The sequence below is a fragment of the Tachypleus tridentatus genome, chromosome 11 (genome assembly GCF_004210375.1).
Source record: "Tachypleus tridentatus isolate NWPU-2018 chromosome 11, ASM421037v1, whole genome shotgun sequence".
NCBI lineage: Eukaryota > Metazoa > Arthropoda > Merostomata > Xiphosura > Limulidae > Tachypleus > Tachypleus tridentatus.
In genome coordinates this window covers 94,211,517-94,237,297 of record NC_134835.1, presented here as the reverse complement: position 1 = coordinate 94,237,297, position 25,781 = coordinate 94,211,517, and the positions used below count along the sequence as shown (strand labels likewise).

The 25,781-nt window shown below is 31.2% G+C and overlaps 1 protein-coding gene across 4 annotated transcripts; it reads left to right on the top strand.

The window, feature by feature from the left end:
- The first annotated feature begins 1,301 nt into the window (after window positions 1–1,301).
- LOC143232801 (cytoplasmic polyadenylation element-binding protein 1-like) lies at window positions 1,302–24,490 on the top strand. Of its 4 annotated transcripts, none has more exons than XM_076468680.1 (11): window positions 1,302–1,723; window positions 3,455–3,614; window positions 4,371–4,451; window positions 5,283–5,586; window positions 7,314–7,455; window positions 7,652–7,874; window positions 10,902–11,015; window positions 14,597–14,817; window positions 17,118–17,316; window positions 19,035–19,129; window positions 21,952–24,490. In XM_076468680.1, the coding sequence occupies exons 1-11, from the start codon at window positions 1,703–1,705 to the stop codon at window positions 22,135–22,137; spliced, it is 1,746 nt and encodes a 581-aa protein (XP_076324795.1). In that variant the 5' UTR covers window positions 1,302–1,702; the 3' UTR covers window positions 22,138–24,490. The 4 variants fall into 4 exon arrangements, with proteins under 4 accessions (XP_076324795.1, XP_076324796.1, XP_076324797.1 ...); XM_076468681.1 differs by having other exon boundaries at window positions 1,307–1,723; window positions 4,371–4,424; XM_076468682.1 differs by lacking the exon at window positions 1,302–1,723 and adding an exon at window positions 1,755–2,025.
- The last annotated feature ends 1,291 nt before the right edge of the window (window positions 24,491–25,781 follow it).

The following is a 25,781-nucleotide window of genomic DNA, read 5'->3' as shown; positions in this document are numbered from 1 at the left end:
TACTTAGCGTATGTTTGTTCACATATATATATTTATGTTTTAAAACTATTTTGCGATTGTTTCATCATTTGGTAGACTTATACATCATCATAACATTGAAATCCCAATATATGCTCAGAACACTTTCTAAGTGATTTCTTTTTCAATTCAGTTTGTTGTATTTAAATATTTTGGCAATTGGAAAAATGAAATGGCTTTTGTTTACAGAAATTCGTTTAGTATATTTTAGTGCAATGAAAATAAAACACGAAAAATTGTTATCACGACTCTGTCCTTTATATTTCGACATCTTGGTAACTCCAGCCTTGTCCATTGACCATCATTACAACTTGATGATCCAGTTCACCATAATAGAGGTACTAACAATCACGCACCTGGGCCTATTCTCACGCTTACTCGCATTAGTAAAAAAAATTATATCACGTTTTCTGTGAAGCATTGTGGTTGCTTGACAGGTTGAATCCAGGTCAAAATCGGTTTTACATGAATCGAAGAAATGTACAATTTTGTTTCACCGAATGAAAATTTTCTAGGGGGACAGATCCTATTAGAGGGCGACTTCCTTCAGCGATCTATCAGTTTATATGAAAGTCTTCCTTCAACAGATTTGTAAAAGTTGGTAGACCTGACATCGTATACAAATATATGTCTTCAGATACGTATTTTTTAATTCCATTCTGTCGAATCCAACTTATTGGGATGTAATTAAATGCAGGCTGAAAAATGTGTAACATATATATATATATATATTGTGACGTCAATGCACCATGTGAATAAACAGTGCATCTATCTATATGCATACTGTCCGTGCCTACATGCTCTCTGAGTTGCGACTGCAGTATAAAATATCAATATAGACGTAACGCCAAGTGCATATAATACATGCAGATATATCAGTATGAATTCTGTATTTCAATTTTCAAGTAACTATGATTTAAATTTTGGAGAAAAAATTATATTTGAGGAAAATTAAAATATATGTTTGCCAAAAGGTAAAAACAAGGTGGCATCCCAATGCGGCTTTATATTTTAGGAAAATAAAATATGCTGGCAATACTACTAAGAAAAAACAAACTTTGTACAAGAACAGATAAAAATTAAAAGTGACCATGCATGCTGTAATGTAGTTATTTGAATGTGGTAAAATTCTAAATGGGTCACTTTTTCTATTATATGAATATTTCAAACAATGCACTTAACGTATTCGAGACAAAAGTTTGAAAAAACAAACAAGCCCGACAAGTTTCAGTTGCTATCCCCTTCACTTGATCAGCCTATCATTTTCCAGCCTGGCCGTCGCCTCATGTCTTGTGCCATGGTATACCAGACAGACGTAGAGCCTGCCGGAAGGGGCAGTAGGCTAGATTACTCGTACCGCTGTCGCAAACACGTATGCAGGTTCAGTCTCCACGTGAACAGATGGGAGTGAAGAGCTCAAGAGTCAGTCGAGTAAAATGATCAACCAAGAAGGTTACGCAAATATGTATTTCGTCAGTACATTCTGTTGTGGATATAAAATTCTGTTAAACAAGTATTGGTAGATCTATTGAATGGACTTGGTAGTGATTTTGAGAAAGTACGCACTGGGAAAACTGTTAGTCACTTGTTACACAATTGTGTTTTATAGCATTGTGATATCTTGTTAATTTTAGCGATTTTAATTCTTGAGTGCAGTGCAAAACATTGATATTAGGAAAGAACTATGTCTGTTTTAATTCCAAATGTAAGTTTTGTTTATATATCGTAGAAATTCAAATATTCAGAGTGTTTTTATTACTTATTTTTATGGAGAAAGTTATATTGTAAGGCAAGTTGCACACTCTGCAGTGAGCAAGCAGATATCACGTGGCATGGATGTTTACGCCCCGCCCTGTCGGCGCAGGGTCGGCACGTGCTTGAGCCGGCGTGTCGTCCTTGTTCAATGTGCATAGGGTGAAAACTGCAGTGATAGCTATGTAGAATCGGAGAAATTTACAGCGTGGAGGGTGAAAGGAAATTTTTGTTATTCGTAACATGGACTACTAGGTAAACTATGACTTATGAAAAATGTGGTTTACAATCCGTCTCGGTAACACCTTAAATAGGCCACATGTACTTTAAAATTGTATGTGTATGTGTATATAATATAAATTATTCTTGATTGTTCAATGCATTTGATTTTTGTGTTATTAAAAAAAAATTGTTACTCTTCATCAATTGCAGTCATCATAATTTTACGAAACTTATAGTTAAAATAACATTTTCTAGTTCTGAGTTTAGAAATGGTGTGTTAAAAAAGCTTTCTTGTTAAAGGTTCATATTAAAATTTTACCGTATTTAATTTTTGAATATGTGTCTCCTCGAAGACTTACAATGTAATCAGTAATCACAAAGTTTCACTTTAAGAATTCAAGTTGTATACATTAATTAGTAACTGAAATTACAAGGCTTGGCGTTGGATATCTTAAGATTTTGTAAATTATAGATAAATTTGGGGGTTTTCCTAGTGTGCTCTAAAACAAAAAAAAAGGTGCAACTATGAAACTATATGTGCAGTTGAAAATTTTTCTACTGATAAGTTTTTAGGTAGATAAATATTACAAAACATTATTTAAAATCGTAAAATTCCATTCCAGAGCTGATAAATGTATTTGATAGAATATTATTTGCCATTAGACTTGTGTATATGAGATGTAATAAGGTATCCGTTATTAAAATATGATTAACTTGAAATAAATTTGGTACTTGTACAGAAATTTTCCCAGTAACATCTTTTGTCAGAGACGTATCCATTTGTAGTAGCTTATACGCAACTCATTATAATTTTGTGATGTGAATTATTTATTTTAATTTGTTTTTCGATCAATAATTCTAGCAAATGAAAGAATTATCAGCTTTGAGTTATAGAAGACTCGTGTAATAATAACAAAAAATATAATGCTTACAATGTGCAACATGTGTTTTCTGTAATATAAAAATATTTTTACTGGGAAAATTCTGTGCAATTACCATAAATTATGCAATTTAAGGGAGGGGAGAGAATCCATAGGAAAAACTGAGTGAATTTTATTGAAATACAGAGAAAAGGGGGGGGATACTGGCTTATTTTAAGAGAATCATTGTCTGCTGTATTAACACGAAAGAAATTTTTGAATAAAACTTGTTGTGTGTGTGTGTGTGTGTAACTTGAACTGTTATTGCTAAGATAACATTAATAATAATCTTAATTTTGTATTATGTATTCAACCTTGAGGGAAGTTTGTCCCTTTTTTGTGCAACTTAAGAAAATTCACTAGATTACTGTTATAATTTATGCTTCTAATAAGTGGTATATTGTTATTGAAATCTCTGTGGTAGGCTTCGTAACTTGTTTATATCTTTGCCCTATCTGTTTTCCTTCACAGTGGGAAAAGTATTTTGATGTTGTATTTAATGGATGATGTACTAGATCTCATACTTAAATAAATAATTGCAGATACAACATAGTTCATCAGATACAGAAGGGAGGATTCTATCCAACAAAAATAGTGATCCATCTGGAAACTATGAGATTTTTCAATGTATAAATCAGATGCTTGACAATACCTTGGACTTGCCTTCTTATGCTGAGCCTAACTTTAGAAATGATAACCAAGGTACAGATATGTGTGTATATGCATAATTTTTGTTTCTTAATCTCTTTTGTATCATGTGATAATCTTTGTTTCATGAACAGTTTCAAATATGCAAGAAATGATGTAACTGCCATGTTAACTAAAAATTCAAAATAAAATATGATAGAATAAATTATTATTGTATTTTAAAGAAGTGCTGTTTAAAGTGACCTTGACTTTGCAGTCCCAAGGTTATTGGTTAAGCATGATTTGTAGTGGCTATTTTTTTTTTTTTTTTATCTGTAATAGGATTCCTTATGATTTTCTTGCATGTTAAATATTAAGCTGAAGATAAGATTGTGATGTTTACTAAACTTTACCATGATGTCATTTGTTCCATTGGGTATTATAGTTATTAAAATATAACACCAGCTTTAACAAAGCTAAATTTTTGTATATATATTTGTTTTAAATTTTTGTTTCAACTGTGGATTTACTTGGGTTTAATATTCCTCCAACTTAACATCTGTTATAGCTGTTTTAAAATAATATCTGATTGAAAACCAAGACTTTACATGGTTAATTCTTATTCAAACTTCTGTTTCTGGTAAAATGACTTTTTAATTCAAAATAAATATATCCTGATGAACTTTTGAACTATGTTAGAATAAGACCATGGTGTCAAAGCTTGTTTTGTTTTTTCTGGTTTTGTTAATGCTTTATTTCTAAATAAATCATTAAATGTTGCTTATTAATTTTTCTTATTTTTTCAGATAATTTTAATTTCTTAAATTGCAGATTCTTCCTCCATAGTTGAACTCTTGGGTTTAAATGAGAGGAATACCTGTACAGGTAATTTTTGTGGACTTGTTTGTACCTGTAAGTTCTTTTTACCTATAGGTTAGTAAAGGTGATCTGTTAGTTCAATATTTTTGCACTTTCCAGTAAGTTATTTCGAGCATTTTCTGTATAATAGTTTTGACTATAAAAGGCTTTATCAGTTGAAAAAGTAAACAAGTTGTCCAGTTAGTGTATTTTCTGTGTTGAACAGTCTGTGTGAATGAAAAAGGTTTAATTTTAAATTTAGACTATGTTCGTTATCATACTGACTTTCATTTATGCAGTCAAAGCTATTCTGTTAAAAGGTCTTTACACCTTCAGTATTGCTTGTGGGTGGGTGGGTGGAAGAACTATATTTAAAAATGTGTGATGTATGCTTTGGGAGAATGTATAGCCACAATGAAGTGAATTAATAGTTTTGCTCCTTAAATTGTAAATGGCTTATTCTAGATAAGCCAGTTATTTTGTTAAAGATGATAATATTGCTTAAACTTAGTTTTGATATTGTACTTTAGTCATCAACATTTTTATTCTTCTGTATAGATTTGTATTCTTTTCACGAAGAAGATTATGTTTATCAGAATTATAACTAGTTTGAGTATTTTGATGGTTTGTCAATCTAATTGTTTCAACAGCAAAGAAAGTGCAACAGTACTTTAACAGTATACTTTACTATTTTTATTGTTAACACTCCTGTATTTATGTTTGTGCATATTTAATTATTGTATTCATTAATAAACATTCATGCTTTTCAAAGCATGGTAAATGATACTAAGCTAATCATGTATGTTTTTTTGTTGTTGTTATTTTTTTAAAATAAAAGTACAGTTAATTAAAATAAACTCTGTATTGTAAAATAACATTTTGCAGGCCTCCAAAGTAAAAGCTTCTTAGCCAACCCTCAGTCTAGTGGCTTTAATATTGGATTTCTTCAGAATTCTCTCCATATTCAGAACTTGGCAGCTTTGATCTCTGGATCATCTCCATCTCACAATGATGAACTTATATCCCAAACCTGTACTCAACCTGTGAGAAAACTGAATTATGGTAACACTGGGTATCCTGATGTGGGTAGCTCACTAAACCAGCTGCTTCAGCAAGGTTGTATCTTAAGTTCATCAGTTAGTGTGGACTTACCACAGTCTATCAGGACAGCAGTGCCCCATCCTGTTGGGTAATGTCTTATTTTGATGTGATTTATTTCTAATTGAAACTAAACTTTTCATGGGAGTTCAATGGTGATGGAAAGTGTTTTGGTGAAGACTGTGAGGTGACTGAGCTGTTAAATGTTCTCTGCTGTCTTTGCAAGAAGAAATGTTAACACTAACTTTTAGTTATTTTAGAATGCCGAGATTGATCTGAATCATGTAGGTATTAGTCCTTTAGTTTGAACAAAAAACTGAAAGATAAAACGAAAGAAGCATAAGCATTAAAGGACCAAACAATTTTCCTGAGGGTTTTAAAGGAAGTTTAAAAAAAAAAAAAAGGATAGTTTTTATTTTTCATTTTTAGTAAGTCAGTCAGTGCTGGATTAACAATAGGGCACTTGCACTAGGACCACCTACATTGAGGTGTTTATTATAATGTTTATGTATTATAATAAATTCTGTTTTTTTTTGGTTTTTTTTCTAATTGGGATATTTACCCTGACCAACAATTGTTTAAAGAATGGTGGCAAGTCACATGAAATTCATTTTTAAATTAATCTTTTAATTTTCTACAGTTTGTATGAAAATTGAACATTGACAACATATAATCTATTATTATTGATGGTAGTTAACTGACAAGTGTATAACAAAATTTTAACTCAATACAATGCAGGCCTTTCACAAGTTAAATGCCATGGAGCTGCATCATAGCTAAATCTGGTTCTGTGGTTAGTAGAAAGAATTGGTAATGTTACCCCTGTCTTTTATAAAATAACTGTTGCAAAATCATCTAGTGAAATATGTCGTAAGAAAACAATTAACTTGGATTCACTGATGAGAAATTTTTCCTTGTTGATCTCAACTTTTTGGATGATGGAAGAGGTGTGTATTTAGATTTTCCCAGAGATTTTGATAGGTTCCACATGAAAGATTAGATAGGAAAATGGCATTTTATTAAGGAAGGCTAGTAAATTTGACCTAAGTAGTTCAATCCATTGAAGGAGTGCTATTTTTCCAGCAATAAAAGATAATTATCTCCATTTATATGTATTGCCAGTTAGGCTTCAGTTGGAATACTGTGAACAGATTTAGTCTTATGAGGTGAAATATTAACCCTCTAAAAAAAGTTGAAAGAGGGCTAGTAGGATGATTCAGGGATAGAAAGGTTATCATGTATAGGTGAAGTTACTTATTTTCCCTTTAAGAAAGGAAGTACAAGAGATAATTTTGTTAGAGCTCACAAGATTATCCTAGGGATATATTGGATATATACCTCTTTTTTTTTTTTTTTGCTGTGCTCTGGAGGTTTTAGGATGAGAGGAATCAAGTTTTAAGACTTTTAAAGAACAAGCTAGTCCCCAATTGGTACAATTTTATTTTTCTATCAAGGTGGCCGGCTTATGAAAACAGATGCTTTCAGCTGTAAAGGGGTTAACATTTTACAAATAGAATTTAAATTTAGATTTGGTAGTTTCCTTAAAAATAAAGGGTGGCTAGCTTTTTACTTTTTTTTTCGAGAATAGGTGAGAAGGGACAATCATGAAGGACCAAATGATACCTTATTATCCATGCCTTACCTTACATAAAAAAATGAAACAAGTGTACACATTTATTCTTCAGCTTCATATTTTAAAGTGCCTTTTATAAAAAGTATTAACTTCTTATGTTCTAAATGTTTACCACTTCCTTCAAAACTTAAATATTTCTATTTAAGGTTATCTTTTTTCTCCCCCCCCCCTTAAAAATAACTTAGTGGTCAAGGAAGTTCAACACTGGAGCAAGCCATTGTGATGGGCTGTGATAGCTATAGAGAAACCAGAAGTTCTTCACCAACTGACTCTGACACTAGTGGAATTAGTAGTGTTTCAGACCTGAGTAATCTCTCTGATCTTATGGTAAGATTATGTAATTTCCTAGTTTTCTCTCTCTCTCTTTCTCATGCTAAATATTTGTCTAATGGTTTTAATTATAAATTTCTTGGCTTAATGTTGAATTAGTAAGATAATATCAGTTTTGAATTCTTATTGGAATCATCTGTCTGTAAGGAACTAGATTAAACAGTTTTTATTTTAATTTTTCTTTCTTTAACAGAGTAGTCTCAGTCTTGGAGTTCCAATTAGCAATTCGCACTCACTGGGGGCAGTTGGCTACCAAAATACTACCAGCAACATACTAGTAAATAAATTAGAAGATCCTCCTCTCCTCTCTTCACCTTTCTTCTCTGATCGTGTATGGGCAAATGTGAATTCCTTCTCCAGCTCTAGGGAAGTGGATACAGTTGAACATGCAGCCAAATTGTATAGGAACTCTGCATGTGTGTATGATTTCTCATTTTAGAATAATAATAATGATGATAATGTTTAGGCTTTTTATTGCATTCAAAATTTATTGGATAGTAAGCTTTTTACAATAAATCTTATTTTTAAAGTGATATTAATTAACATGTAATTATCTACTGGAATAAAATAAATTTGAGCCTGTACTTGTGTATGAAATTTAAAAAATAAGGAGTTGCATATCTACTAAAGTTGTTTTAACTATGAAATGTCATTTTTATTTAAATGCTGACCTTTACCAAAAATGATATGTAATCAAAAGTATTGCCTGTATTTTTTAATAGGCAGTTAAAATCAGCACTATAAAACAACAATGAACATAGTATAAAATAAGCAGTAAAGAGTTGTTGGTTAAATTTTTCAATTGACATTCCCAGTTGTTGCCTTAAAGTTATAACAGATAATGCATATGGTAATAGCTTCCAAGTGTGTTGGGGATACCCCATCTGTTGGATAAAATTAAAACACTTGTGTTAAACGAACAAGTTAACATTAATTAATTAAAATTAATATTAGCTGGCTTGTTTAACATCAGAACTTGGGAGGCTATTACCACAAGCATTATCTGCTGTGACTTTAAGGTAAAACAATAGACACTCTAACACTTCTTATTTTTATATATGAGCATATAATTAGTTTGAGGGTATGTTTGTAGACATAGAGATGAGTAATGAAATTGAATGAGGTGTACCTGTGCCAAACACTTAGTATTTCTAGTACACAATTATAATTATTGGCTGAAACTTCATGTTATGTTTGCTTGGTTATCAAGGAGACACTGTATCAATGTCTCCATATTTTGTCCAAATCTCTAATGCATGTGTTTATCACATTTCAGTTTTGAAAAATTCCAAATTTAAAGCATGCTTTTTCAGCTCAGGAGGCTAATAAAGCTAAAATTTGGAAGAAAGTCCAAGGAAAATAATCACAAAATTTGTAATACAATTTGCTGCCTTTACCATCCTAATTAAAAGTTTTGCAGGATCATACAATTGACCAAGTAAGAATGTCTTTGAGAATCAGTTTTTCACATGTTTCAGTCTAATAAGGATTTATTAAGAAGTACATTTGAACATAACTTTAAAATACACAAGTCTAAATGGTAATCAAGCAACACTGTAAGGAGATGACAAATATACATAAAAAATGCTGGAAATGGGATAACATTCTCCATATGTACATTGTTACTAGATTAAAATTCATTTATAAATTTTATAATTTTTAGAAAATATCTTCATGAAACACCTATTTAGATATAATTTGGAGAAGGAAAATTAATCATTATCTCCCCTCATATGATTGGCATTCAATAGGCTATTATTTCTTCCCAGTTCCTCAGCTTAGTATTATGGCCTATAGTAATTAAAAAAAAAAAAATTCAAGTGCTTGTAAGTCCTTGAAACATATCTACATCAGTTTAGTGATATAAAGTTTTTCACATTTGTTCAAGAAACTACATTTTGGTTAATAGAACAACTATATAGTTCCTTTGTGCTCATTAGTAAGCCTAAGTGCTTATAATGATAAACTTTGAAATTTTAATTTCTATAGTAGAATCAGTGCAGAAAGTCCATCATGCAGCTTTTTGCTAAAACAAATATAAGTGGACTCCTGAAATTTGGTAACTGGTCTGATCGTAAGTTTTAAACAAAATATTAAGTACTTTGAGAATGTTTGTTTTCAGTTGGTTGTGTTAAAAGTATTTCTAATGTTCTTATGTTTCTTACCATATTGATTCTGATTGGATCCTTATTATGAAGCTTAATAGTTATTAATATTAACTTCTGATCAGAACAAGCTACCTACTTAGAATGATATTTAAATCATTCCTTAATAACAAAAGCTAATTAAATCTACTCTTCTTATAAAGATATCAACAGTTATTCCATCGTTTGAGTGCTATTGCTGTTAACAATAGGTTCATCCAGCTTATGAGATATAGGTCAGTCCTAAATGTGTATATTAAGCTAACAGTGCAAAATAATCTCCATGATATAAAGTACAATGTTAAAAATAACGTATATTTACAGAACTCACAAACACAAGATGTTAACTTCAAACTCTTCCTTAGATCTAATTCGGTTTCCATAATCCTTCCTAAAAATGTCTTGTAACCAATGGAAATCCATTAAACAGCTCTGACACTCACCTCAGCATAGCCTGACTTCCAAAATAAGTTACCATGCCATCTATTACTATTAAAATGTGGAGTCAAGTAGCAGGATGTTACCAAGAATATAGCCTAAAACTAGTGTTTATGGACATATAATAAGTGATAAATTAAACATCTTAAACGTACAATAAATAGCAAGAATGTTAGTACTGTAATTACAATATACTAGTGTGAAATATAATACCAAAAAAAGATGGTTGTCAAACATACTATCAAGTGTGTCAAATGCAACTGCTCCCAATTTAATTAACCTGTTATTTAACAAACTGCATAGAATAGGCAACAGGAACTAATAAATAAAGTTAACTTTTCTTTAAAAGATGGGAAAGTATAATTAGGATGGTTGAGGTTGGCAAATTAATCAATATTTTATTGATGAAAGGTAATTTGTACTTTAATATTGTTAAAGTATACAACTGCTGGCCTAAATTATTAGTACAGAATATATACAGGTAGGAAAGAATTACTTTGTTAATGTTTATTGCATTTGGTCAAAAATCAACCCAATCTTTTCACAAAATTAATAAAATAAAGTGTTTATCTTCTTGCACTGAGTATTAATGGAAATAACTGAATTTTCAATTAAACCCCTCATTAAAGTATGTTTTCAGGGCAGAAAAGTTTTAATTTTTTCAGAGAAATTGCAGTGAAAAGTATAATTGTAATGTGGTGTTTGTATGCTTCCATTTACTATAGATGGCAGTACTACATTTTGTTCAGAGTCTAATGTTTTTCTACTAACTTGTGAAAATTCTCAAACAAAATATGCAATTCTGTAACAGTAATGAGTTTTTGTTTTTTACTCATCTAGCAAATGTAACTTTTGTTGCAGTGTTTAGTCAAGCTACCTGTACATGGAGTGGTCAGCTTCCTCCACGAATCTACAAAAATCCTGTTTATTCTTGTAAAGTATTTTTGGGTGGTGTACCATGGGATATAACAGAAGGTAAAAGGTCTTTCTTCTGATATTACGTTCTTAAATTTTTTATAGGACTTTGCAAAGGAATGCTATTTATTACAGAGAATTACTTTTCATCTGCATAAATTAATATATTTTATGAAAAATGTGAAATAAAATTGAATGTTGATTCGGCCAAAACAAGTACTCTCAGCCACTTACAAGTAATTAACTCGGGTGCAATTTTTCAAGTAGGATGAGGTCATGTAAGGTCTTCAGAGAAAGGTAAGTTATATTAGCATAAAGACTGTGATGGACTTTGTAAATTTTAAGTGATTTAGTATCATTTTGATTTCCAAGCAATTTGTTTTATGTTGTTTTTTTTTCATGTACTATGTTTCTATAAAGTTATCTTCATACAACTTGTAAGCGTATTAATTACACTAAATGGGAAATAACTGCAGTGTTTATTTCTGTTCCCCTTATTAAACATTTTATTTATCCTATATCTCTAGATATAGAGTGGATTAGGAAATGAAATTATTGTCCATCAGCCTAATTGGATCTAACATATGAGATAGGGGGGAATAATATAAACTATGAACAACTAATCTTGCACAGAAGCTCTTTAAACCTACTTTTACATTTAGGTTAAGATGTAAGAGGCTGAGCAGAGCATTTTGAAGTTTTTTTGTTTTTTTTTAAATGCCAGAAAATGAAATTTGTTTTTCTATAATTATGTATCATTTTCATTAAAATGTGAAACTGCATGAGATTATCTTGAGACTTTTCCCATGTTGACTAAAATCTTGTATCCATGCACTTAAGTTCTGTGTACACAAGTTAGGGCAAGGTGTGCATGTCCCAACCTTGTACAGAGTACTTTCAACATGGTGTTATGAATGTGATGTCATTTATGTTACCTTCCTTCGATAATTAATTTCATAACTGTTTCTGCTAGAGTACAGAAAATGTCAGATGCATTATAAAGGAATGCAGAAAAAAAATTATAAATGTGCATTTATGAGGCTGTAGAGGCTTATCACATGGGATTTATGCAGTTTTCAAATTGTACGATGGACAAGTTTTTTACTTTTTTCATATGAACATCACTCAGCACTTTGATTTGTCAAACTAACACTAGCATTTCATTGGCATTAAAATTTAAGTATCGTATTTTGTGTATAACACACTTTTACCATTGAATAAAAGCTTGCCACATTTTGTGAAGATGTACATTGTAAATTCAGAATTGTGTCAACATCTCTAATACAGGATTGATTTATTGGACCAACCTTGTACATGTTCATTGAAAGGTCTAATTCAGGGGTTCCCAACCGGTGGGTCGCGACCCCCTGGGGGTCATCATGGGGGCATTTCTAAAATGTCTATGGATGTGAAGGAACAGGTTTTGACTGACATCAAGGGTTCCCCTTTGTTCTCCTTTCAGCTCGACGAGTCAACAGATGTAAGTTCATGCTCTCAGTTGCTTGTCTTTGTGAGATACATTAATTCAGGTGACATCAAAGACAAATTCTTATTCTGCAGTGCACTTGAAACCACAACAAAAGCTGATGATGTCATGGAAAAAGTTTCAACTTTTTTTCAAGACGAAGATCTTCAATGGGAAAACGTGTGTGGGGTTTGTACGGATGGGGCACCGGGCTATGCTGGGATCGAAATCAGGATTCCAGTCGAGAGTGAAGAAGCTAGCACCTCAAGCAAAGGGCATCCACTGCATTATTCACCGATATGCTCTCGCCAGTAAGACTCTCTCTGCAGGAAGTGCTTGAATCTGTAATCAAAATTGTAAATTATGTGATGACTCAAGCACTCAACACTTGCTTATTCAAAGAACTATGCAAAGACATGAATGCTGACCACGAAGTCCTTCTCTTCTACACAGCAGTACGTTGGTTGTCGAAAGGAAACGTTATTAATCGTGTCTTTGAAATGAAAGATGAAATAAAGCTATTCCTGGAGACTCAAGAAAGGAAAGATCTTGTAGCTCACTTCAAGATGAAGCATGGAATAAAAGGGTTATGCATCCTAGCCGACATTTTGACCAGCTGAACAAGCTCAATTTGAAGCTTCAAGGAAGGGAAACACATGCTCTCCTTTTTCAAGATAGTCTTCGGGCCTTTGTTTCCAAACTGCAGAACTGGTGTCGGAAAACCAATCTTGGAAACATCGCTATGTTTGAAAAACTTTGTGGAGTGACGGATGAGTCTCAGATCCAACTGGATCAGTTCCTCAAGGATGAGATTACCGAACAACTTCAGTCTCTAGAAAAGGAAGTCGAGCATTACTTCCCTGAGCTATCACAGGAACAGGAGGTCTTGGTAAGGAACCAATTTTGTACTGAACTTGATGTATCTAGCATCCCAGATGATATCCAAGATGAATTTCTGGATCTAAGGAACGACTCTTCAGCTCGTGATCTCTTCAAGGTGAAATCCGTGACTCAGTTCAGGTGCACTATGTATCAGTCATACTCCAAAGTCAGCATGATAGCTTTACGTGTCCTTGTTCCATTTGTTTCTACCTACTTGTGTGAGGCAGGATTTTCCACTCTTGTCAATATAAAAACAAAGAATAGGAAGAGATTGGATGTTGGAGATGACATGAGACTGGCTCTAACAAACGCTCTGCCATGAATTTCAAAGCTTGCTGCTGAAATGCAACATCAGGCATCTCACTAGCTGGGTTGGATAGCTGTTCAAACCTATGTTAATATTATTTTAAGAAATATACGTTCTTTTTGTGAATTCAGGTTGGACCAATGTGATTTAATTTGCTAATAAATAATTACAGAATTTTTAAGTATTTTTTTTAGATGTTTCTTTCCCTCTCCTTCACAGAAAATGAAAGAAAAATTAAGCTGCTGATAGTAAGCCCTAAGTAGGGGGTCACATGGGTTTCACACTTTTAGGTAAGGGGTCTCAAGTGCCAAAAGGTTGGGAACCCCTGGTCTAATTGCATCATTAGCATATAATCTGTCAAGATGAAAAAATGTTACCAAAGATACCCAAGTTTATGGGATTAACTTGAATGTTCATTTTATTTGAAAAATTAATATTTAAAAGAGAAGTTAAGATCACAACTTTCTCAAAAAAAAAAAATCATCCGAGATTTAGATTATTTCTTTTAACATATTGACTCCCAAACCTATTTTACCAATACTTTTCATGGTCCTACTAATCATTTTACAATTACTTTTTAGGAAGAATGTATATGGATCTGTTGTGTCCCAACCAATAAGTAACCCTTTAAAAAGAAAATGGAGCACAACCCATCAGTAGGTCGTGTGGGAGCTAACATGTTAAAGGATTATAACTTGTGTTACTTTTTAGGTTATTTAAAGTACTGTTATTATGTTTACTTATTTCATGGATCATTAAGGATATGTATTTTTGTAAGCCCAAAGTAAAATAGTGTCTGAACATTACCATACGATAACAGCTTGCAGAAAACTAACTTATCAGTCTGTCTCTAAAAGCAATTTTTTGTTCACATCTTTTTTTCTTTTTTTAACTTTTGTATTTTAAAGTAATAAATTTTGTACATAGTACCTGTAAATATCAAATTGTTATTATTATAAAACTTGTAACATTTTGTTCTTCTTTTAGCTGGACTTACTGAAGCTTTTGCACCTTTTGGATCCATCAAAATTCAGTGGCCTGGCAAAGATAACAAAAATCAAATGTATCCACCAAAAGCTGGTTATGTATACATAATTTTCGACTCTGAGAAGTGTGTCAAGTTGTTGCTACAGACTTGCACCCATGATTTCAATAATGGTGGGAATTGGTACTTTAAGATTTCGTCCCGTAGAATGAGATGCAAAGAGGTAATGGTTGTTTCTTAGAAACAGTTTGTACCCATATTATGGGTGTGAACTTTTTTTATAAATGTTTACTATTTAAAATGTAGTTGTATAGCTAAAAGTGTAATTATTTTTCTTCTTCTGATAATTATGATAAACTCACTCATATTTCAATCAAAAATCTCATGCAAGATTTAAAGGTTAACTCTTGGATTAATTGTATTTGGCTAACTCATGAGGTAATATAAAACCTAATTTTTTTTTTTTTTTGACTATAGTAATTGTTGATATTTGTAACTTCTTTCCCACTAAAGTAAAAAATAAATCCTAAGATTCTGGTACTTCACAAGATGAACTTTTTGTGCACAAGGGTGGTGTACCATGGGATACACCATAGTTCTACTGTTAGACAGTTCTAACACTTCATGTTGTTTTTATAATACCTTTTTAAGAAATATTTTTATGCCTGTAACTTGCTTTAAATCTTATTTGAAGAGAGTACTTAGTACATTTGAAGAGCATTTTAGTGTAGATACCCCAATGTACAGCTTTGCACAAAAAATGCAAACAAGTACCAGTGATCAATATTGAGAAAATGCTAACCTCTTTGTGTTTAATGAATTTGGTGAATTTGTGCAAGTACTTGTAATGCATCTGTTTGTAAAATGGGGAAAATATATTTTGGGTAAATTCCATCACTTTCAAATAATTGAAATTTCAATGGTAATAATCATTTCTAGGACAGTTACTTCAAGAGTAGAAGGGGGAGATAATGTTTATTTTTAGCAATTGATTTCTGTGAAGTTTTTATGGAGAATATTAATTTATGGCAAATACTAACTAGTTTTTACTTCTCACTTGTAGAGCTGGGTGATTTTAATCAATTTATGTATGAGCAGCAACTACTTTAGCATCACAAATATTAATGTTTCTAATTATTGTGTTCTTGTAACCAAATGTAACCAAAATAATTAATCAGTTGAAATTAGGGCTTCCAAATATTACCATTTTCAATTATTTAAAATACTATTGTTTGTTAACTACATAATAGGCTACCTGTACTCTACCTATTTCATTTTGAATTGATTTAGCTTTAGTGACTTGAGGGTTTGGGGTTAAATACCAAACGTGCTTGCCCCATCTTTGTTATGAGGAAAAGCTGTCACTATTGGTAATTTTAAACTGCTGACTACAAGTAAAGCAAATGGTTGGAAGCATTTCCCATCAAAATTTTTTTTTTTTATTTTGCTTGTAAGTACAAGCAAAAGTTACCATGGTTTGAGAAGCATTGTATTAATTGATTACTCAATTGTGTTCTATTAAAGAAGTTATCAATTAATTAATTTGCAAATATTTTTTCATCTCTGTTTACTTGTTACAGTGTTACTGACCTACACATGAAGTTAGTGCCAAATTATGCATTAATTTCTCATTATAAGCATAAGGTTTTTCTTACAAATAAATAGAAATAGAATGTTTTAAACTGTTCACAAGTTGTGCAGTCTGTAAAAGTGTTTGATAAAATGATTGCATGATAATTTGTTATTTTAAATTTAATGAGGCTTGGAGAATCTGCATTATTGTTTTTGTGAAGAAAGCATAGTTACTTAGGCTACTGTTAGATGAATTTATTTTTTAATTTGTAAGCTTAGTTACTGTGAAAATAAGATTATTTACAGACATAATTGGATGTATGATTAATTTTGAAAATCCTGTTTATAATAACCTAGCTGCAGTGAAATTGAAGTTATTCAGTTGAATTGTAGTATTTGTAATAGTGACTTTCTAGTTTTTCTGTATCTCTTTACTGAACTGTAAAGTGAGGTTTCTATGAATAGAACTTCAATTCTAAAATGGATTGAGTTGAAAATCTCTTTATTCATATTTAAGGGTAAATGGTACTTTTATAACGATTTGTTCATAATTTGTGCACTGCATTCTGAATTGATGACTTCTGATGTGTGAAACGTTCACATGCATGTCAACCTCTTCTGAAACAGACAGCAAACTTAAGATGCCAATGATATATTAACATCTGATAAATTTGGTCTGCATACAGTATTGGTATTTCAGAGCATAGCTCACCGTAACTAATTACACAATGCAGTTCTAAAGGTATAAATTCTGTTTGAGACGAGCTTTTTAAGTTTTGTTTTGTTTTTACAATTACAGATTTTGTTGCCGTTTAACATAATCTAAACATAACAAGATTGTGTACATGGGAACATTATAGTTATTCCAAATGTTTAAAACTGGATAAAATGAGTATTATAACCTTTAATGAATAAAATACATTCTCCCACAGATTATCTTGTATATTTTAGGTTCAAGTCATCCCTTGGGTGATTAGTGATAGCAACTACGTAAGGTGTCCATCACAGCGACTTGATCCCAGCAGAACAATTTTTGTTGGAGCTCTGCATGGAATGTTAAATGCTGAGGGTTTAGCACACATCATAAATGATCTTTTTGGTGGTGTTGTGTATGCTGGAATTGACACTGATAAGTACAAGTATCCCATAGGTGAGTTTTTTGTGTTTTTTTTTGTTACATGCCTTTAAAACAACATACATTTTATTTCTATTAAACAAAACCTTCATACATAGGTTATTACTAGTCTGAAAAAGAAAGTGGGGTTGGGGGGGGGCTTGGGCACTATTGAACAAATGTTTACTTTTTTTCAGATACTATTTTTCAGTTTCTTAAATTACAAAATTATTAAGTTGTGTTATAAATGTTTGGAGAGTCAAATGGAGTATTTAAAGGAAGTTTAATTGCATAAACATTTCATTATCAAGGAAATTCTAAGCAAGTGTTACTGGTCTTGCAGTAATAAATTTGATTTATGCATGTTATTCATTACTAAACATTACTTCCCAGTTTAACATTCTACAGGGTGTTCATATATACATGTAGAACTTGGTACTTTCTTTTATCTCATTTCTTAACTCTGTCAGCACCTCCCCTCAGTTTTTTTCAACTTTACTCCTGTTACCCCTCCCACTTCTCTTTAGATAAATGTCTGTTTATTCTTTTCGTGGCTAAATCATATGATCACCCATACATGTGCATATGATGGGACATGCACACACACTAATAACTTTTAATCTGCTGCCATATTTCAGGGAAGTTCTAAGAAGGACCAATTTGTGGTGACAGTGGCTGAGATTCTTTTTTTTTTTTTTTTTTGTCCTCTTGGTAGAGATTCTTTCAAAAATACTTTTTACATTTATGGAAGAAAGTGTAACAGATTTACTCTTGTACATTTATTTTAGTGTACATGCTTGTTGCTTTTATAGTTTTTTCTTTTTGCGTGTGGTGTGTATTTTTAACTATGTATTGTGCAAGTCCATCCTGTTTTTGAAATTTGTAGAGTTTTTCTCAAACTGAGAATTGACAATATTTGTTTACAAAAATCCACTAGATCATTGTTGAAAATTCTAGAAACTTGCATGATTGGTATATAAACATTGATGTGCTGAGAAGCAATTATTATTATTATTATTATTGGAAAGCTACAGTTGGTATGCTACAGCCCTTGGAATCTTTAATTGTGATTAATGTATGTTAATTGTAAAATTGCATAATTTCACCAGGAATTATTTAGATTTCAAACATTACAAACCATTGAACTTCAATGAATTAACTTTAGATATTAGTATTTCTACAAGGACATTAGATATTGTCATTGGCAAAAGCTTATGCTTGTAACTGGTGCAAGGCCAACCAAGCTAGCTAACTTAAGCAAGGTGTGTGACAATATCAACTCAAAATTAATTTGCTCAGTGTAGACCTAGATCATAAATAAAATATTCAGTTCTAGATGGGCTAGCAGATACTTATAGTTATTACAAACTATACTATAATAAACTTTATTATAAATTGTATTATTCTTTTTGTATGTATATTAAAATATTTGTGTTAATTAATAAATATAAATTGTGTGGATCAATTTTGTTGGTAAGTGCCATACATTTGGTACATATTAATGGTTAATTAACTTCTAAATTCAAATTTCTAGTTATTTGAAATTACAAGTTACATGTTGCTTAACGTAACATATCACTCATCGGACATAAATTATAATTCGTAACAGGAGTGATAGTTACTTTAACTATGTATTAATACTAAATTGTCATACTAAATCATTGTCATTATTAGTACACTAATACCACATCATATCCTTGCAGTAAAAATGTAAAGTTTTATTATAAGTTATTCTTTTTCCCCTTATTTTGAAGGTTCTGGCAGGGTCACCTTTAACAACCAGAAAAGCTACATGAAGGCTGTGTCTGCTGCTTTTATAGAAGTTAAAACATCAAGGTTTACCAAAAAGGTGAACTTTTTAGAATTACTTAACTATTCAAATATATATTTAAAAACCCATTTTCCCTACTTGGATTTTTTTTTTACTTTTAACTTACTAGCTATAAGTTATTATTGCAGTAGATCTAATGGTTTTGTTGACTTAACGTTATTAAAAATAAAGTTTTTGTTACATTTTTCAGTCATTCTACATCTGTCTTTTTTGTGTCATTTGACTTGAACTACTTGTATGCAAGTACTTTATTGAGGTAGTTAGTTGCATGTAGCTTTTCATGTTTTAATAGGTTCTTCAAAAGATTGAAATAGTGAAGCAAATATTCAAAAACTAATAATTTTAAGAATTCCACTTAGAAAGTTTTATTGACATTTCCTGACTACTTTGCTTGTGCTATCAATTTATGTTATTGTCCATTTTGCTTCCAAAACGTTTTAATATTTGATTAACTAATGAATTCTGTATACAAGACACTTGACAGTTAGTGGTGGATCACAGGAAAGTGTTATGGAGCTGTAATAAATTCACAATGCTGAATGTTCTGGTGGAGCCTTGTGCTGAGAAGTTTTAGGGACTCGCAAGTTTAGTGTGTGTGATTAGTTCACTTTTGTATTTAATTTGTTGGTTTTTAAATAACACTATGTAACAAAATTTTTATTTTTTTCCTTGTTTCTGGGCAGAAAGGTTTCCCAATTGCTTATGCCTAAAGTAAATAAAAAATACCTATTTTCTCTTCAAAATTTGGTTTTGTGACCTGGGTAATAAAATTTTCAAATTTACCCATTTTCCAAAACGTTCCAGGTAAATTCAGTGCTGATTAGCTGATAGACAATTTTCTCCAACTTGTAAGAATTTTTGAGAGCATTATAGAATATCGTAAAACTTACGAGAATTTTCAAGAAACTTTTTACAATTTTTCTAGAATTATTTATAGTAATATATACATACAGGGGCTTGCCACTCCCCACTTCAATTTAGTTCTAGCTGCTTAAGTGAACACCTAGCTCTATCTGATTTTATTAGAGATGGCATCAAGAAGCTGCAAGCTTTCTCCAGACACATTCTGCTATGTATGTGGCCAATTTATCAAGACAAGAAGGAAAAAGTACTCTGTGACAGCATCTGCTAAAATGTGTGAAGTCTACAAGGCATATTTTGGTATGCCTGTCAGGGATCAAAACATTTTACATGCGAGCTCTGCAAAAAAACTCTAGATGGTAAGACTGACAATTTTTGCTTGCTTGAATACTAAGATTTTATATTATACAAATTTTAGACCTTTTAAAAGTCAGTGCACTTCAGAGAGGAATACAATAGCATCAAGACCTTGCTAGAAGCCTTGAAGTATGATGACTATGGTTGGGAGGTTATCAGAGACTTCAAAATAGTGTCATTCTTAATGAGTCTCCAAGGAGGCTTTACCAAGCTTCCCTGTTATTTTTGCCTTTGAGACAGCAGGGATATTGCAGCACACTACACCAGGAAGCACTGGCCATAGTGGACCGAGTTCTCTATGGGGAGGCACATTGTTAAGTGTGAGCCATTAGTATATGTTGTTCCCACCATTGCACATAAAATTGGGGGTTATGAAACAATTTGTCACAGCTCTTGATAAGGAGTCTGCAGCCTTTAAGACTTCTTCCCTAAGCTGAGGCAAAGGTCAAATCTGGTGTCTTCATTGGACCACAAATAAAGATCCTGGAGTGCACAGAATTCCCCAAGAAGCTCAGTAGGAAGGAGAGAGAAAAAAAGCTTGGGGCAGCTTTGTTGCAGTGGTTCAGGCTTCTTTGGCAATCACAAGGCCAAAAATTATGTGAAATTGGTTGAGGTTCTGGTGAAAAACTAAGGCAAAATGGGCTGCAAGATGTCCATGAAAGTCCATATTCTTGACGATCATCTTGATAAATTCAAGGAGAACATGGGAGCATACTCAGAGGAGCAATGAGAGCTCTTCCACCAAGATATACTGGACTTTGAATACTAATGCCAAGCAGCGTAAAATGAAAACATGATGGAAGACTATATTTGGGGACTGATACATGAAAGTGATTTACATTACAGTCACAAATCTTGAAAAACTATTTTAAACATTTTTGTCTAACTTTAGTATAAATACATGTAAATCTTGATTCATATATTGTTTAATTCAGACCTTATGTAAATGATAATGTGCAAATTTACCTGTTTTTACATAGAAAATAGGTTAATTTCTAAATTTTTTTTTTTTGTGTAGGTGTAGGGAATAATGGCCATTTTCTGTACTTTTACAATATAAGCAATTAAGAAACAACATATACTATCCAGTAACAAAATTTGTGTTACATAGTGTAATTTTGATTGTCCATTTGATTATTTAAATAAGAGAATGGATAATCAGAATTAATCCAATCAAATGCAGTTTTGATCTTTCTCAATCCAATCTTTATTTTTTGTGTGTTTTTATAACAAGTAGTGTGCCTCAAGTTTTAACATATATGTTTTTCTAATTGTATTTTCTTATATCATTGAAAGTTTACCTTATTTCACAGTTTTGTTTTTTCAGAAATATTCGATGATTAGTTACAGATGTGATTTATGGAGATAAAATTTATTAATAATATCCCAAATATCTTAATAACAGATTCTGTGTTGATTCTAAGCAAGTGGAAAGTTTTCTGCTGCTGAATTTGTTACACTTTTATTTTGTGTAATTTCACTATAAAAATAATATATTGAACTTATTTTGGTGGTGGTTCACCCCTAAAATTTCTCTTGAGATGGGAATAGACATATGGTAAAATGCCTTAGTTACATTTGTAGGTTTGTATTTCTACTAATATAATATTTTTAAATAATAGGTGCAAGTGGATCCATACTTAGAAGATGCAATCTGCTCTACCTGTCAGCTGCAGCAAGGACCAATCTTTTGTCGAGACTTGTGTTGTTTCCGCTACTTCTGTCGAGCTTGCTGGCAGTGGCAACATTCAGTTGACTCCATGCGAAACCACAAACCATTAATGCGAAATAATAAATCTTGTCATTAATATAAAGTATAACAGGTGTGGCCAAACAAAATATGCATGACTTTCTTAAATTTTAAGTTTCTATTTTGCAACAAAGCAATTAATGTGTAGGTCAAGTAGATAGTGTGGTGGGTGATTCATTTAAATAATGGAAGCCTCTTTAGTTATGTATATTATTTTTGGTTTCATTAACTTACTTCTAGCCTCTAAAGTTCTAACCACAAATCCATTATAACTATTACATCTACAGCAATTGTATCAATAAACAGTTTTTTTTAGATTTCTGTAATTTTGCAATATTTTAAATTGTAAATAATCCTACATACTTGTTTAAAAATGTATTGTTACTTAACTTTTGCAAGCACTGTATGATAAATGTTAATTGTTTAAGGTATTTGATACCTACGTAAGTTAATCTGTGCTCTTTAAGGCATTATTTCAATTATGTTTTTCATAATAACACAAAAACAAATGAATTGATCCAAAACCCATAACTACGTATCGTATATTTTGCCATAAAATGTGAAATTGGTTGTATATTAAATGTAAGTTCTTTAAAGTATCCTTGGGAAAACTACTATAAAGAATATTAAGGATATATTGGTAAATAAAGATTCTATATCAAAACTAATATAGAATACCTTATTTTCAAAATCTAAAGTTTCTTCTTCTCTTAATTTCAGAACTGTCCTAAAAAATATATTTATTACTGCTTAAAACTGTAGTAAAATAAAAAAAAGAACTCTTGATAATTATTTTATTTTCCAACTTTGATACTGTTGGGTTTTGTTGTAAAAAAAATAAAACAAAAACCATATACATCGTAATAGTAGTTCAAATTTAAATTATACTTTTAAGAAACTGTCATTTGGTTTATCCAGCATTTAAGTTACAACATATTTTTAGACCACTATGTAGGATTAAAATTTATTTTAAATTAAGAGAAAAATTATTTATAAAATTAGTCTTAAAATTGTTTACTGGTCTGGATATCTTAGATGTATTACTAGGTTTTTGGAATCTATGATAAGAACTTTCAAGGTTTCAATTAATCCTTTCATTACATCTATGAAATATATTCCAGCTGCAGTGAATGTAATAGGGATAATTCAGATTTTGAGATCACCATTAATTTAAGGTTGGAAGTGTTCAAATATGTCCAACTTATGATGTTAAGATATTCTATACATAGAGTATCTTTTTTTAAATATAAAATATATCTTATTTCAGAAATAATTTGCTAAACTTTAATTCCAGTTATAGCTTCCAAAATTTTCATATTTTACAGTTTTGTGGCTTATCTAATATATGGCTAGTTCTTGTGGTAAGTAAATGTCATCACTGGATACATGTATATGTGCTTGTGAATGTAAGATATTAGTCTTCAGAAAATGTTTTTAAACTGGTCTGTTATAACTATTGCTATTATGTGAATCATTATGACTTTGTTTTTAACACCAGTAAATGTATCTAAATGTAAGCCTTAAAGTTGCTACGTGGTTGGAGTTAAATTTTAAGACTATTCTCTTCCCTGTTTGCTGTTGTTAATTGCTGCTTGCAGTTTTTTATGTGTGTAGAAATTAAGCACCCTTAATCATTGATTGTGTGGTTTAAACAAAAAAAAAGCATTCAGCTATAATACTTTAAAAATGTTACAGTACTCGCGTTTTTTTAACACAGCAACTTTTCAATGTGGGCACCTTTTTAAATCTTGGCTACTAAACTTTCAATCAGTTTGTGCTGTTGAAGATTTGTTTCACATAATAAGTGGAGTTTTAAATGAAGAAGATGTTTACTGTGAATTTTTAGCTCTTATTATAATATATTATATATAAATTGATGTAGACCAAAGACTAATAACTGATATGTATATGTAGTACTTGGCAAAAACAAAAACTAGTAGTGGTTTTACCCTAAACTAGCTTTGGCTTTTTATAGAAAACTGCATAAGAAATTATCTAGGTCCTTTTCAGGACCTCATACCTTCTATTTCCAAACTATTCATCTTTGGTTTCATGAAAATATCTGGACTTGATCTTTGAAACCTTAATGGCAAGAGTTTACACGACAATGACAAGGAATGGCAATGGACAAATTTTCTAAACTTTTCTGTAGTCCTGACTTGTAAGAATTTTAAATTTTCTTTATGCTTATGAGGTTTAGGTTTCTTGTACTAACAGAAAAAAAATTGCCTTTAGTAATTGCTTCTAGTGTGTTTGCAATACGGGTATTATGTAGCATTCCATGTTTTTTGCAAATGTGAACCAAGGGTCTTTCAAAGAGCAAGTTATTATAACTTAAGGACAATAGAAATTGGATAACAACTATTTTGTAATTGTTTAAGATTAAATTAAAGCAGTATATGGGCAGATAACATCTTGTACATATATTTTCTTTGTGTGCTTTTTCACCATATAATTATATTGAATGCAGAGCTATAGCTTGTGTTTACTAAGCAGTACGAAATGACAGAAAGGAGAGATGCACACAACTTTACTACAAGTTATTAATTATTATTTGTGCTTACAGTGGGTAAAGATTTATTTTTAATTGAAAAAGACTGTGGGAAAGAGGACTAATAAAATACTCTTAAGTACAATCGGAAGACACGAAATTAGGAGCATATTTTATTTAAAATACAGATATTAACATCTTAAGAAGTTAACTAAATTTAATACCATTTAAAACTATTTTTGAAAGACATTAAAGAGTCTGTAGAGTGTAAAAGTGTGCCTGCCACAAAATAATAAGTAAATTTCTAAAGTTTAGTCACAGATTTTTGTTTACCTACATCTGTAAAAATGATATAGAACAGTTGACAAGGGTGTACAAAATTTGTAAATGATACATTTTCTTATTCCCACAAACTTAATATCATCCTATCGTTTTGTGTTTCTCCAGTCCTCTGGTGAGTTTGCAGAAAGATTCAAGGTTTGATTCCTTATTGTGGACATAGTGGAGTTAAACAATTTTGTAGCTTTACTCTAAAACAATGCATTTCTCAAGACTTAGTTTTGTATTGGATGAAAGTGGTTATCACTGTATGTAATTTGACTGTTGGGAATGGTAATATCTGAACCTTCACTGGTTTACAAGATTAACAATCATGCATACAGGGCAAGGCAAAATGCTAAAGTTATTCTCTTAATGAAACACTGGGTGTTGAAGTATATTCATTCTGAACATGAACAAATGTACTGAATGGCAAAGAAGAAAAATACTTTTCTTACTTGTGTGGATCCAACTTGTAAAATAATCAAAGTGTTAGTGTAAAACTTAGAAAAACAAACCACAAATATGAGAAAAAACTGTTAAGCTGTATATTAATTTAAAAACCAACATACTTAAATTTGTAAATGTGGAAGAAACGTTTTACTAATAATTCTTATATTAATAAATTTTAATACTTATTTATCAGATTGGTATTGTTGCATGCACTGATTTTTCTTCAGAGTAACAGAAGGATCTGCAGAGTAATGGGAGATTTGGCAGATAATACTATACAAAGTTAGTGTATTCTGCAACTTTTGCCACGTTGTGAAGAATGAAAGAGTGGAAATTCTGTAGTGATTAAAAAATGCTTATTAAAACCACAAAACTAAAATCTTTTATGTACCTCCGCATGGCATTAATGAACCTTAATGCAGATTTTGTTAAAACGTCAT

Excerpts from the sequence above, each read along its gene's own strand:
- LOC143232801 (XM_076468680.1), top strand. The coding sequence starts at position 1,703 with ATGTCTGTTTTAATTCCAAAT. Across the intron at positions 7,456-7,651 it reads GTAATCTCTCTGATCTTATG|AGTAGTCTCAGTCTTGGAGT; the intron begins GTAAGATTATGT and ends TTTCTTTAACAG. Across the intron at positions 19,130-21,951 it reads CATCAAGGTTTACCAAAAAG|GTGCAAGTGGATCCATACTT; the intron begins GTGAACTTTTTA and ends TTTAAATAATAG.